The sequence below is a fragment of the Pararge aegeria genome, chromosome 5, assembly GCF_905163445.1.
Source record: "Pararge aegeria chromosome 5, ilParAegt1.1, whole genome shotgun sequence".
NCBI lineage: Eukaryota > Metazoa > Arthropoda > Insecta > Lepidoptera > Nymphalidae > Pararge > Pararge aegeria.
The window spans coordinates 10,179,407-10,194,776 of record NC_053184.1 but is presented as its reverse complement, the minus strand read 5'-3'; the positions used below and the strand labels follow the sequence as shown (position 1 = coordinate 10,194,776).

At 36.2% G+C, this 15,370-nt stretch overlaps 1 protein-coding gene across 2 annotated transcripts in view; it reads left to right on the top strand.

The window, feature by feature from the left end:
- Nucleotides 1-12,684: 12,684 nt before the first annotated feature.
- LOC120623654 (teneurin-a) overlaps nt 12,685-15,370 on the top strand; it is a 325,288-nt gene continuing 322,602 nt past the window's right edge. For both annotated transcript variants that reach the window (XM_039889808.1, XM_039889807.1), the window contains exon 1: nt 12,685-12,898. In XM_039889808.1, coding sequence (XP_039745742.1) covers nt 12,688-12,898 — 211 coding nt within the window. In that variant the 5' untranslated portion in view covers nt 12,685-12,687. The remainder of the gene's footprint in view (nt 12,899-15,370) is intronic.

Below are 15,370 nucleotides of genomic sequence, written 5' to 3'. Positions count from 1 at the left end.
ATTTTATGGTTTTTTAATCATAAAAATCTCTATACCAGCCCTAAAAAAGAGGTCGTCTGTTGTCGGCTCTGGTTACTTTCTGTAACATTTGATGAAAACTGTTATAAGCTTCAAGATTGTAGCAGATAGGTTGAGTAAGACGATAATGATCAAAATAATTTTTAGTTATCATTATACACAACGAAAAACCGGTTTATTTAACACTACATGTGTTCTATAAAACGGTGATAAAATTATACCTTTTTTGATAACTCAGTTCACAAATAACAAGGAAACGTTATTCCATCAGTATATATTTGTATCTTTAAAATTGATATCTTTCTTTTAAGTCTTACCCATTAGGTAGAGTTAACCAACCGTTACCGACCTTCCGAAACCAATTAAGCGTGGGTATTATTGGACAGCAGAAATGAGTCTAAAATTGCGTTGTGAAGGATTAAACGCAACCCAATTAACTGGCGTGGAGTCCGCGCTCGTCTGGACTCGATATCAGATTATAGCCGCTGGATTACATTAGCGGGCGTCATACTGCGCAGTATCCATTAGGATACCTTTTTACCAGAGTTCTGCAAGGATGCGTACTGATGGGATGCTTTTAGGATTCGTACACACAGTTAAATTTTAGTTGGTAATTACTTTCTATAATATATTTTGTTTAAAATATTCTGACTTGTTGTACTATTGGTTAGCATGTGTAAAAACGGGTCACGAGGCCCTGGGTGCGGTTAATTATAAGACCAATAAAATATAAGGCAGGTACCTATTGCATTTTCAGGGTTAGGAAATTTGTGGTGTTAAGTTTATTACCATTAATTGTTTTAATAATCTTTAAAACCCAACAACCATTTTGAGCGTTTTGCATCTATGCTTTTCCTACCTCCTATGAGAGAGGAGGCAAGACGTTAATAGGCAAATGACGATGATGATGTTGAACTAACGTGACAACTTCTCTCATCTAACAGTTCGGCTACGCCAGCCTTACTTGGCTTAGCTAACTGAATCTGAATCTGTTGTCATTTGTTTATTTCGGTAAGAAAGTGAAAGAAACAAAGTGGTATCAAAATATCGCTGAAGTCTTCTTTTAAGAGCATTTATTTTAGAGCATTAGTATTACTACCCCTTCGTCAAAAGACTCCGCTCATCCATTACAATTGAAATAAACTTAACAATAAAAGGTAGGTAGGTATACAAACCATACAAGATATACAATGATATACAAAAGGATAGACATGTTATACAGAAATTCAGTTCTTTATATACATTACAACCTATTTAATATACAAAATTTGTATGCGTGCTCGTGTTTGTGTGTGTGTGTGCATGTGTGTATGTTAGAGTATGAGGGAGTGCGTGCTCATAGTTTGTGTAAGACAGAATTTGTGAAAATCCACGACTGATAAATTAAATCTTATATAATACGTTTTAATAAAGATGTGTGATGTGATCATAATTTAGTGATAATGTATAATTATTTAATAATTCTTTGCATTTATGTAATTTTAAGTTTCCTGTTAATCACGTTATACAGATAATTTGATTGCGTCAAACTAGACTATAACAGATTTACTGCAGTCATATATAAATAATTTATTTATTCATATTTGTTCAAACCACGTAGTTCTACAGCCTACAGGATACTATAGAAAAATCAACGCAGGGTCCAAAAAAGAACGGAAACAACGTTACGTAAAGGCAAAACTTTTTGATATATAGGATATATAGGAAAGGAAATGAGTTTAAAGTCGATTGTTGAGGATTAAACGCAACCCAATTAACGTGTGGATTCCGTGGCCCCATGGGCCCGATATTGGATTATACTCGCTGGATTAAATTAGCGAACGTCATGCTGCATGCTTCCCTTATACTATTATACGAGTACCTTGCCATCTAGCTATCAGGTATCCAGGTGATCTGGAAAGTATTAGCTGCAGTCCGATTACGTATGGAATTTCCGTTTTTCCGAGGGACAAAATTTTTCCCACATATCTCTACATTCGAAATTGTAGAGTAGAGTTTATAAAGGTCCAGTTAGATGGTGCAACTCGGACGGGCCACGTTAAGAAAGCTTTATGAAATCTTTATATATATATATATATATATATATCTTTATATCTGATATATTTTCGTTTAAAATTTCCCTGTTCCTGAAAGTTACAGTAATGGTGCGAAATATGTTAATAGTAGAAGAGCTTTTTGTAACGAAGTTTGACCGAGGAAAAACTACCGCCATTTTTATTTATATCACCAAACCACCATTGCTTTATTACGGTCGAAAGGGAAACTGCGTGGTTGCTGGTGTAACAACTAGTACAGGTATGTGAGGCCTCACACCTACACAGGTTTATGGACAAAGACTGCTTATGTAGGCCGTGATCCTTGCATGACCAGCGAAGAGTTGCTATCTTTATAGACGACGGATTCCCATTACTGGTCATCTGCTTGGCCCGTCAAATATGGCCAAGAAGATGGCCGTCTGTTTCCAAGCAAGCTATAATTGTATTGTATTCTCTACTTGCGAAGGTAAAGTAAAATAGTGGACTTCGTTTGTCGCTTTGTCTAGGCTCCGAATCGAATTTGCATTTCAACAGTTAATTCTGTGATAGATTTACTGCATTATCCAGTTGATCGAGCTGCCTAAATCATATGTGCCACTAGAGATCGTAAGTCATAATAAATACGAACGTATGTTGGTATTAGTGAGATATTTATGGTTTTGCGTTAAATTTTCGTTTAAAATGCCGCAAATTGCGCTACACGTAAACGAAGTTATTGGAAACATAATAAAGTACTCAGGCAATTTATATTCAGTTAGTTGAAAGTTTCAGTAAAAATATGACTTTTCAAAACGAAATAAAATGTACTACATTATCTTCACACAAATAAGCATTCGAGCTGAGAGAGTGCATTGTAGTCCATTGTTAAGGTCCTAAACGGCTTAAGAAGTGAGAACAACGTAAGTAGATGTAGCACAATGTATACTGAGAGAAAGTGTGATTTGCGAATTATAACGCACTGTTTTCTATCGATCAGCATTATTTTTTACTTCCAATACCAATTTATAACACAAACAATTTGTTTCACAGTCGAATTTTATTTAAAAAAGAAAAAGACCACCTACTTATAAGTATAGTCCGCTAAACTATTCGTGCACTAATTTAGAATATATCACTGTTATCCATAGAGAAATTCTATCCTCTATCTACGAAGACCTTCAGAACCTCTATCGGAATAGCTGGTACGCTTTATGCTCGAAATGCTCAAATACTTACACACCTCCGACTTTGACACTCCAATTCGTTCAAAAGGTATTGTTATTTACACATTACGTTACAAAATTATAAGTTTTAATATTTAATATCATCCTCCTTTATATTATAAATGCCAAAGTGTGTCTCTTTGTTACTCCTTCCTATAAGCCGTAACTAAGCAACTAATAGGCTTGATTTTTGGCCATAGTTGAAAGACCGGAGAGTACCTAATATAGGCTTCTTTTTGTCCGTAAAAAACATCCTTACAACTTCTAAGGGTGGTTTGGTACTTTTAAACCAAATTACGTCCTTACTTTAAGTCTTAATAAAGCCAACAAAATATGTATTCACCGGGGCGCAACTAGAAAATAATTATAAACATTTTTCTGTAATTAATGATCATCGCAACATGTATATCTACGAAAATTAGAACTCCTCATTTTATTGGTCATGTATTTTTTTTTGTAATAACGTTAATAAACTCAATGAAAATCTTAAAATTATCTCTGCCGAACAAAATCAAAGCCAACGATGTACCGTAATTCACGGCAAATAGCAAGCAGAGAACTCAATCAATTCAGTTGCATTGCACGGCTGACTGCATTCATAAAATGACTGAATAGCTCTATATACGCTACCTCAGTCATTGATGAGAGCGAGTGATTACTAAGGTCGCGTCATTTGAGCAACGTTTTAATGGAACGTTCTGATCATCTGCTCAAAATCAAACTGCTCCTAATAGAATAGATACAGAGTGTGTTTTTCTTTTATATCATGTGTGTTTTGCTAACATATGACACAACTTGACAGTACAAAACCACTGAAGTGTTTTAAATAGTTTAAGACAATGGAAGTTCTTGTATAAGTTCCTTATTTTGTTATTATTATTGTATTAGGACTGTCATTTATCGATTTTAATTTTTTTTTTAATTCTTAACAATGCTTAAAAAATAAAAAACAATATTAAAAATTTTATAAGATAAAACATCCACCTTCCGCTTGCGGGTCTTTTGAATGCTCAAGCAACCGGTGGTCAGGGCTCCAGAGTGAGGAACCTCCTCTTAATACGCGCCGTTTCAAGGACTACTGCCTTATGTATCCGACCCTTGATCCAACAACCAAGCGAAAGCTTCTTAAGATGTTGGTCGAAGATTTTCGCGAGAAGACCATTGACTGAAACGACGATCGGAACAATAACGGTCGACTCAACATTACACATGGCGGTAATCTGGTGAGCCAGGTCCAAGTATTAGATACCTTTTCCTTTCCAGCCTTCACCAGATTATCGTCATGTGGAATAGTAATGTCAACAATTATTGAACGGCGCACTGACCGATCGACTAGCACTATATAAGGTCTATTAGCTGTAATATACCTGTCAATGATAATCGTCGATCTCAGAAGAGCAATGCACTATTGTTATTGTTAAATTCTTTATTGCACACACATAAACAAAATACTAAATATAAACAATAGAGAAACTTCAAAAACTAGTTTATGGGTTCTGTGGGTTCTGGCACTCTGGGCATAAGGTATGAGTCGAAGCGTCGTCATGTATAGTCCGTAACCTTTTTATAGTACAGGCCTTTACAATTTCGAAGATGATGAGATTGCTTCCTCGATTCTGAAATGCACCCTTATGAGATTTGAAATACCATTTCAGTTTTCGTCTCTCTTTTTGCATGGGTATATTCAATTCAAGAGTGAATAGGCATCTAGCGTTCCATATTATATTCCGTAGTATCATTTACCTACACATGTGATGAAGTAGTGGTGATAGCCTAGTGGGTGGGACTTCGGCTTTACTTTTCGGGCACCGAACTCGAATCCTGGCATGCACCTTTCATTTTTCTACGTTATGTGCGTTTTAAGAATTAAATATCACTTTCTAAAACGGTGAAGGGAAACACCATGAGGAAACCAGCATGCCTAAGAGTTCACCATAAAGTCACAGTAAATATATAAAAGCCGGATGGAAACTGCTAAGATTCGTTCGGAACGGCACACTCGCGCAGACGCACGCACTAAAGCTTACCCCTGATTAAGATCCTGCGATTATAGCTGAATAATGTTCTCAAGGGCGTGTGAAGTTGACCAATCCGCATTTGGGCAGCGTGGTGGACGATTGCCTAACCCCTAAACCCTTCTTATTCTGAGAGGAGACGTGCCCTGTAGTTGGCCAGTAATGGGTTGGTTGATGGGATTATCACATGTGATAAATTAATGCTTTAGAACAAAATTTTATTAAACATCTGTGATATATTTTAAGGCTGTAACATAAACTTTACTTTATTTTAATTATTGATCATTGTAGTTTTTTTTAATTTTTATTTTTTACATTAATATTTATAAAAAAAACAATAATGTATGACGTTCATAAGTGCTGTAACTGTAGCCTAAATTGAAGAAAGATTTGATTGATTGATTGCAACTATGCGCTTAGGTGACATTAGGTGCTTAAAAAGAAACACAATGAACAGGTTCGAACTAACCTTTCTATTATCAACGTAAACGTCGTAATCAAAAGACAGCCGGTTTTAAATCCAGCTCAATTAGCTTAAGTGATAAGTGATGTTTTTTGATGAAATATAAATAATAAATAAATATACTACGACAATACACACATCGCAATCTGGCTCCAAAAAAAGCGTTAGCTTTTGTTTTGGGTACTACGATGACTGATGAATAATATACATAAATATTTATAATATACATATAATACACTGAAAATCATTCATGTACATCACACAAAAAAATTACAGTTATGGGAATCGAATCCACGGCCTTGGACTTAGAAAGCAGGGTCGCTGCCCACTGCGCCAATCGGCCTTCAAAACTTATGTGTACTTATATGTAAGCGAATATGCTTGAACATTGTCTCCTGACCTACTCGTATTCTGCTATATTGGCTAAGACAGATATACGCCAATACAGAATTAGGGGTTAATTAATTTACGAGGCGACTGTAATTAGATATCCAATAACATAACTCGGATTAACATAGCTACATGAATGTACACGGATCTGTAAATAGGGCTGCTATTGATATCTGAGCGATTTCAATTACGATGTTATTCTTGATATCGGTTTACTTTGTGAATTCTAATTAGGGATGTATAGCATGTTGTATTCACATATAGACAAGTAGTTATCATACTATCTTACTGTAAGGTTAACTTCAATATGTGAATTCATCATCACATGACCAACACAGTTAATTAAAACCTTTTGAAATCATTACGAATAACGACGTTCTATGCACTTCGTGGTCAAAAATTACATATTGCGTTTTCTGAAAAAAAAAACTCAGTACCATCCCAGAGGTTGTTATTTGGCGTTGCTCCATTCACGTCGATCGGAAAACACGTTAATCCGCGATTCCAGTTTTAATGTGAGATGATAATATCTACGCGAAATGGAACCATAACGCTAAATCGTTGGTAGACCAATCACTAGACCAAACAAGAGAAAAGTTTGAAACCCATACACCAAAGTTGTCAACGCGACATCGGATATGGCGGCACGCACCATGTCGATAGGGTGACAACTAGCCAAAATATAACCAGTCTCCCATCAGACTAGACCAGGAAAAATGCAGAAATTCCCGAATTGCCCCTGCCCGGGATCGAACCTGGGATCTCCTATCTTTGAGACCGCAGCGCTCACCGCTGCGCTAGGAAAGGCGCCACAACATGATACCAAGATTTGTTTATAATTTGTAGTATTCGAGTTTTGTAATGTATACATAGACAATCCCAGATTGAAATGTTTAATATATAATATATAACAATATTATTCTTAACAGTTATTTAAAGATCATACGAGATGCACTTTTAATACAGCGGGGTGGACGCGTAGAGCTCATTTCTCTCATGCCTGTCTCCCCAATGGCCCGGCGCTTATTTTATACGTGACAGGGAACCGCAATACCAACTGATCTCTTTGTAATGTGTTTTATTTGACATACATGTATTCTTAAATGCAGTTATTGCGTTATTCATAACATGCCTGATATCACTATCTAGTATGGCCGCGTCGTAATATCAAATAGATAGTCTGCACAAGGCAATTATATAGGACTGCCTGTTGCCCGCGTTCTTGGTCCGCGTTTATTTACAAATCCTGTGGGAACCGTGTGTTTTCCTGGAATAAAAAGTAGGCTATGTTACCTTTCGCCCGTTTAACTAACTCTATGCCAGAAATTAAGTTTATTGAATGCTTAGTTAGGGCGTGAAGGAAGGACAAAAAAAAATCTAACAAACACAAATTCGCATTTATAATATTAGTGATGGATTCATGGCATGGCTGTTATCAATATCTGGTATGAGCGATGTTATATCAAATAGAGTTTCTGCATCAACCCATTACCGGCCCACTACAGAGCACGGGTCCACAGTGTGAAGGGGTTAAGGCCGTAGTCCACCATGCTGGCCCAGTCCGAATTGGTGGACTCCACACGCCTTTGAGCACATCTCTCAGGCATGCAGGTTTCCTCAAAATGTTTCCTTCACCGTTGAACCAACTGATATTTTGATTACTTAAAACGCACATAACTTAGAAAACAGTGGTGGTGAGAGGTGCGTACTGGGATTCGAACTCGGCCCCCCGAAGTGAAGTCGAGCTCCTACCCAATGCTCTATCATCGCTTCAGGCAATTATACATGACTAACAAATAATCGCGGTTTCGAGCGTTAACTTTGGGTCGTAACGTAATGTTATATTGGCCACGGGAAACCTTACTCATAGATGTAAACACCCGCGTAAGTTCAGTACGGTACGTAATAACATACTGAAAAGGGCAAGGTTTATGTTTTATGAGGATTAATATTAAATAGCACTTTATGGTCACAATTTAATTTTTATTTTCCGTCGTCACATATTGGGTTATTGTGGCTTACTTATAAAACATTGATTTATGGCTCCGCGGTCTTTTTTTATACTACTAAAGAACTATATTTTTGTAGTACTGTCTAAACGCATTATGGCTTATCTTATTTTTTATTGAAATTAAACATAGTCTATATAACATCTTAATGAAATAGCTTTCAGATTGTAAAAGAAATGGTGTAAATAGATTGAGTAGTTTTGGAACCTAATAGTTTCAAAACTAACAAACAAACCAAGAAAAACTTTCCTTTTTATAATATAAGGATAAATTATTGACTATGCATGTAAGATGCCCGTGCAATTACACTCGAAACGACACTTGCAGTATAATAATGATTGGTCATTTAAAATTAACACACTTGTTTAATCGGTTACAATTTTCAGCATGCTTACGAATATTTATTTTAACATGACGGCCGACTGGCGCAGTGGGCAGCGACCCTGCTTTTTGAGTCCAAGGCCGTGGGTTCGATTCCCACAACTGGAAAATGTTTGTGTGATGAGCAATAAGTGTTTTTCAGTGTCTGGGTGTTTATATGTGTTTTCTGAGTATTTATATAAATATAATTCATAAAAATATTCATCAGTCATCTTATCAACTTACATAAAAATAGAAATATGAAACAAAATATCAACCTAGGGACGGATATGAAAAGTAATAGATATTTTGCGAATGGAGAAAATATAAGTATAACTTATTATTTACCTACCTATATGTACGTAATGAACAAACAAAGTTGTCTGAGATGAAACATTCAAATTCTTCTGAAGCACTGCTTAATATACATCAAAGAGTAATTTGCATAAAGCAAAAAAACGATTTCATTACACGCACGAACGTTAGAACTTTAATATAGCTTTAAATGTGTATAATGAGAGTAAATATTGAGGAAAAAAGGAAACACACGGAGTCTAAAGGAAGCGAATTTATTAACGCTGCGACACAGACGGGTAAACAGGGAATCTGCTTCATATTAAACCCAACAGTCCATCAGGGCCACTATTAGCTTGCGTCGGCTGTCATCGCTTACGAATATTTAGAGCTGCCAGTGCTTCTTTGGTGTTAAGTAGAGTTAGAGGTATGGTGCAAAAACTTATGAACTAAATTTAAGGCACTATCTAGGACCAGCGGCTGTGGCGACAGACTAAAATAATGAAAAAATGCTGTTTTGGCTTTAGTTTCGATTACAGATTCCTAACAAAAAAAACCTCAATGCATATGCGTGTGTATTTTGTATAAAATGTGTGTGTGCTTTAAGTTTCCAAACAAATAAAGAATGTACAGAATTTGACCCGTTACAGTTTTATAATGAGTATAAATTAATCTTAAAAATGTTTAATACAGATAGAGTAAAGCGCTTCGTGAGGAAAATACGAAGTTATTTAAGTTATTTAAGCAAGGTGTTCAGTTCAAACAAATTAAACAAAAAATGCAAAATGATTTTTTCAGAACTTCATCATTAGCTCTGAAATCGAACCTGAACTTAAAATACAAATTTATATGGATTTATAGCGGTAATAGATGAATTATGAAAAGTAAAGTTCTGTAAGAAACCTATATAGGTTCATAAAATGGAATTTATGTATTTCCGGGTTAGTCTCCAATAGATAAACATATGTTACTGTTTATGAAAAAAAAAATCTCTGCCTCTAATAGTTAACTTATAATTCTACTTACTGTCCTCTTAAATAAGTATAGCTGGTAATACCAAAAAGTATTATTGGCTGTCTATTTTTGGTTATTTTTAAGTCTATGGCGTTACGCTGAATCTCTAATGAAACCGAGGCGGTGTTTATTCTGCCGATACGGAATGAGAAATGGATACTGCAATTTTAACAATCACTGCACACGCAGATTTCATATCTATATTAATCTTCTCAATTAAAAAATCTATTTGCCGTCACGCATTTTAAAGGCCGTGTTTGCGTTCTACAAAACGGATGAAACGGTAGAAATGGGGTAAACAGATATTTTAAATTAAAAATGCATGCTTGTCATTGCTTTGTTAATACAAGAGGAGTGCAAGTATTATTATGAGCAATACCCGCGGCTATTCCCGCGTGACTCTCTTGTGAAAACAGCTTAGTAAATACATAAAAGTACTTACTTACCCACATCATCATAATCATTCAAACCGATAGACGTCCACTGCTGGACATAGTTCTTGTTAGTTAACGTCTAAATAAATTGTGAGAACTAACCTCATTTTATAAATATAACTAAAATATATTTGAATATAAAAAACATTATTATTTGTAAGAAATAGATCAGCGCCATCTCTTTTCAGTCTTGTTCAAATTGTGCTAAGACGATGATGTATTGTGTTGCGATGTACCTTTCTTATATTATAATTTAAATTGGCTTATATATTATACTATCAATACGTATTAAATTTTATATTCATTAAGGCATTAAACTTTTCTCTATGATGCTACATAAACACGCTAATCCAAGTTGCTTGTACTAAACACATAGTAAGTGCAAGCTAGCCAAACATCGACGAACAAACCGCTTGCTAGTACTCTTGTTACGTAGTGGAACTCCGTAGGTATTATAGCCTAAAAAACAAGTAGATAGCTTGTATGCGTATGTCACAAGCTTCCTTTGATTTGTGCACAAAAAACCGTCAGTTAATCGGATAAGCGGCGAGCGCTTACAAAGCCTATAAAACCAAGCCAAACGCTCGATCCATATGTTAGTTGCATGTGTGTGGATGCTCCATGAGCTGTTGAAACCGCAATATCGATTATAATATTCCAATCTCAGACAGGTTCCTTAAGAAGGCAATAAAAGACGGTCCGGAGTATGCGGGTCGTAAACGTAAATGGGGACGGTACCCAGGCGTTCGTTTCTGAGTCAATAAGAAATAATGTCGGTCCGATTGTTAACAAACTGTCGGGCACGAGCGGCGTCGCGACACAATCCAGTGGATTAGGTCCCCGACACGCACGCTCGCACCAACTTCTATTTACGTTGGCTCACTAACCAAACAACTTGTAGGCTCTTTATTACAGTTGTTCTTTTCCACTCACGACGTCGTTACTGCTTTGAGAAAATATGAAGGCTATTTTTCGATGTTATATTTATAAAATTCACCCTTGCTTTTTTTGAGTTTTATGAAAACAATTTACATAATAATACGGTTTTGGTCACGGTTTAGTTTTGGGTTTCGGATAACTTTTACAAGTTGCTTGCTTTAATGTGAGACCGATGAATGTTAAAACGTGAAAATTACAATTTTTGTGCAAGCGCCGTTTTTTCACGATTATGGAAAATATCATATTTTTTTATCCTAATGGTTAGTTCACATAATTTCTATCCAATCCACTAACCTGGACTAAGTTCAAATAAGTTCATGCCCTCGCCGGAGGTGAATGAAAAGTTACATTGTAGGGATGTCGTTAGCACAGTACAGATTTTTAATCAAAAACGCTTGTTTCGCTGTTTGAATTCGTAATTGCACACAAAAAAGCAAAATACAAAAAGAAAGCTACTTTAAGTATGCAAATATGTTTATTAGAGTATTTAATTCGTTATCATTATAATCAGCATAATCTTTACTAATATAAATTAATAGCTGTTGCCCGCGACTTCGTCTGCGTTTGTTTTTGTTTTTCGAAATACATGTGGCATTCGATTCAGGTGTAATTCTACGCACTTTATGTATTTGGGATAGCTAAGCCTTAAATGACGGGTTGGCTGCCGTTAGCTGAGGAGTTGTGTCCTCTATCTCCAATCACATTCATCAGATCTACACGAAATTTGGGCAAAATGAAACGGACATTATAAACTCTAAAGTACAAAAGTAATTATTTAAATCAGTTATCATTTGTCGGCGTTATGGTATAAGATCGTCAAACACCTTCTACCACTCTCTTAAAAGAACTGAGCTTAATTTCGGGATAGAAAGCATCCTATATTAATTCTAATACCTTCAGAAATATGTGTACAAAGTTTCATGAGGATCGGTTAAGTACTATTTGCGTGAAAGCGTAACAAACAAACTCACATTCATATTTATAATATTAGTAGGGATAGGGATAGGGATATTATAACTGGAATTAAACTATTAGCATGGAATATGGACATTGAACAATTAAAATGGTTCTTGCGATCTCTTACCTGACGGTAGGTTTATTACTTAGCCTAATCTACTATCTACCACTATAACTTCTTAACAAGGTTATATAAGATTTAGCGTTGACTGTAGGTTAAATGTTATTAACGGGATTAAGCTGTATCATTTGTACCAATTGCCTTCACGGGTCGTCCTGCAGATGTCAAAGATCAATTTTAGGTAGAAAGAAATATTGAGTAAATTGAAGAAAGAAATAGAGTTCAAGTAAATGTTTGGGGGCATGGATGGGGCGCGATGGGATGAGAGAGTGCCATGCTATTTTATGATGGCACACGTGTTGGCTTAACGTAAAACGTGTGCCAATAGATTCTAGTATTAGTAGGGCTTTTTGTGATGAAGCTTGTTTGAGAAATACATATTACTATTTCAAATATATTGTTTCAGATGTGCAAAATGATATAAAAGTCGGTGGTATGGAGCGGGCGGGTCGTCGAGCCAAGGCGGGCTCGCTGAGCGGGTTATCGGGCGGGGCGGCGGGCGCCACGCCAGCCGTGCGGCGCCAGCGCTCGCTTGAGTGGGCCGGCGACCGCTACAGCAGCAGTGACGAAGACCGCCCGCAAAAGACACAGCTTGACGACAGAGTCTTTGCCTCGCTACTGGCTCATGCTACGCAACAGTTTGATAGTAAGCGCTAGAGACATAAGTATTCTTTATCAGTCCATTAGGTGGGCACGGTCTTTAATTAAGGTCTCTTAGTCTACCACTCTGGCCAAGTGCGGATTGCTAGACTCCACACGTCTTTGAGAACGTTATAGACAACTCAGGTATGCAGGTCTAAGGTAGTGAAATTTAAATTGCTTAAATTAAAAACGCACTTAATTCCAAAAAGCGTGCCGGGGATCGAACACTCGATCCTCCCAAAATGGAGGCTAAAGCCTTACCCACAAGGCAATCATCGCTTCCTAAGGACATTATTTAACAAGAACCATTTATCTAATATATTAAAAAAAAAAATTATGAATTAAAAAATGCAAAGAAACTTTTTCCCCGACCTAATATTATAGTTGCTTTTTGTACGGCTTATATTGTTATTGATGGTAGGTGTGCCTATCTGTCTTCAAATACCACCTCTCTGGTTTTGATTAATCAACGATGACATGGTGCAATCCTAACTTCAGCATCAAGTATTAGAAATTACACACATCTGAATGACTTAGATAAGCTCAACAACATAGTCTTCACCTTGATACTGGCTCATGCTACGCAACAGTTTAATAGTGTGTTTTAGAGACAGACATTAACCGGGATAATTTAATATTTCGGTATGTGACAGTTGCATTTAATATTTTTGTCCGGTTAACATTGTTATCGATGGTAGCTGTGAATATCTCACTCTCAGTGGCATGCATAGAGGGTATGCACAGGGTATGCAGATTGTATAAAATGAAGAAAATCTGCAGTACTAGCTATAAATACTTAAGGGTAGGCTTTTTATAACTCTCACAAAGCCCATCCTTAAGTATTTTAATACTCGTTCTGGAAATTTTCTTCGTTTTATATCATCTGCATACCCTCTATGCACGCCACTGCTCACTCTCTCTCTAGTTTTTATTATCAAACTAACAATGTTCTCCAGCGTTACTACTCCCAAAAAGATTTTTCATATTCATTTAAATCATCAACAACAGCGTTATAAATGAAACATTTCATCGGGGTGACTTATATCTAGAGTTCTTCATGTTCCAACACTGAACATAGGATGCTAGGGAGTGTATGTGGATGACGTCAGCGATACGAACCAATTGTTTCTCTTTGTGTTTAATGAGACCTAAGTACGTTTTATCATCATTTTCAACCCATTACTGGCACGGGTCTCCTCTTAAAATGAGATAGACAGCACTTCCTTTTGAGAATATTATGAGCCTCAGGCATGCTCGCGATGTTAAAATTCACCTTAACGTTGATATTTAAATATATACGCTTAAGCTTAGATAGCACATAACTCAACACAATATATATGAGTAAGAGGTGTATTCCTGAGTCTTCTGTCATCGTCCTTGCAGCGTTGTGCTATAAGTACTAACTTTACTTTCGTATGTATCAAAAATACGTCAAAATTACATCAAATTACTAATGCGTACATTTTTAAACATTACTTTATGTTTATTTAACGTGCATTACGTTGTGTTTATTTGAAGTGCGTTTTCGGTTATAATTTAATATCTGCTACGAGATGACTACGAGGGATCTACGACGCAAACGTAGCGGGATCAAGTTAGTATTTGAATTCATCGCGTGACACAGGCAGAGGTCCACGTTGATCCCAAACAAGTGGAATCATTAGTGAAGCCTTCCGGCCTGAGGGGTGGGGAGGGAAAACATCAATTGATAGGGGAGCGCCCTGCGGTGAGCTTACGGGGAAAACTTTACACGTAAACCTCCAACCTCCACTCTTCGTCATTCTGTCATGCTAACATGATGAAGCCATAAAGATACGATGCGAAATTAATTCTGAGAAATTGTGTGCTTATTTTCTTCTTTTCTAATTATGTTCTGTATGAAATGGACTCAACAAAAAACGAACTTAATGCTGAGCATTCTTTAAAAATATAATTATAAAAATAGATATAATTATATAATATAATTTTAAAAATAGATTGTTATGAGTGAATCAATTCCAGAGTTTGATGTTTAATAGCATAAAAAATAAAGAAAACATATGTTGTTGATAAGTTGATAATCATTACTAGTAGGTATTGGATTTTTTGGTCAACAAATTCTCCTTATCCATAGCCTGAAGTTAGGAAATTGGCGTCGTCTACTCGTTAAGCACACTAAGCCATCGTCGTTTCTTGTTATTATCGCTAGCATAAAATCCACCTGCCCACGAAGGGGCAGCATGTCGGGTCCGAGCATAAGCCCCACACCTATACCCAGTTTCAGGACAATAGTAGGCTGAGAAGAAATGGAATGTGAAATATAGACTGGACCTGTGTATTTTAAATAAAGTAATTAATAAGTAAGTAAATTAATATCGCCCCAAATTCAATGAACAAGAATTTTCCTGTTTATCGGATTTCGGGTGATATTCGAAGTAAAGAATTTGAAGGGCATTATTAAAAATTTAACGCGTAATTTCGACGATCCAATGTTGTT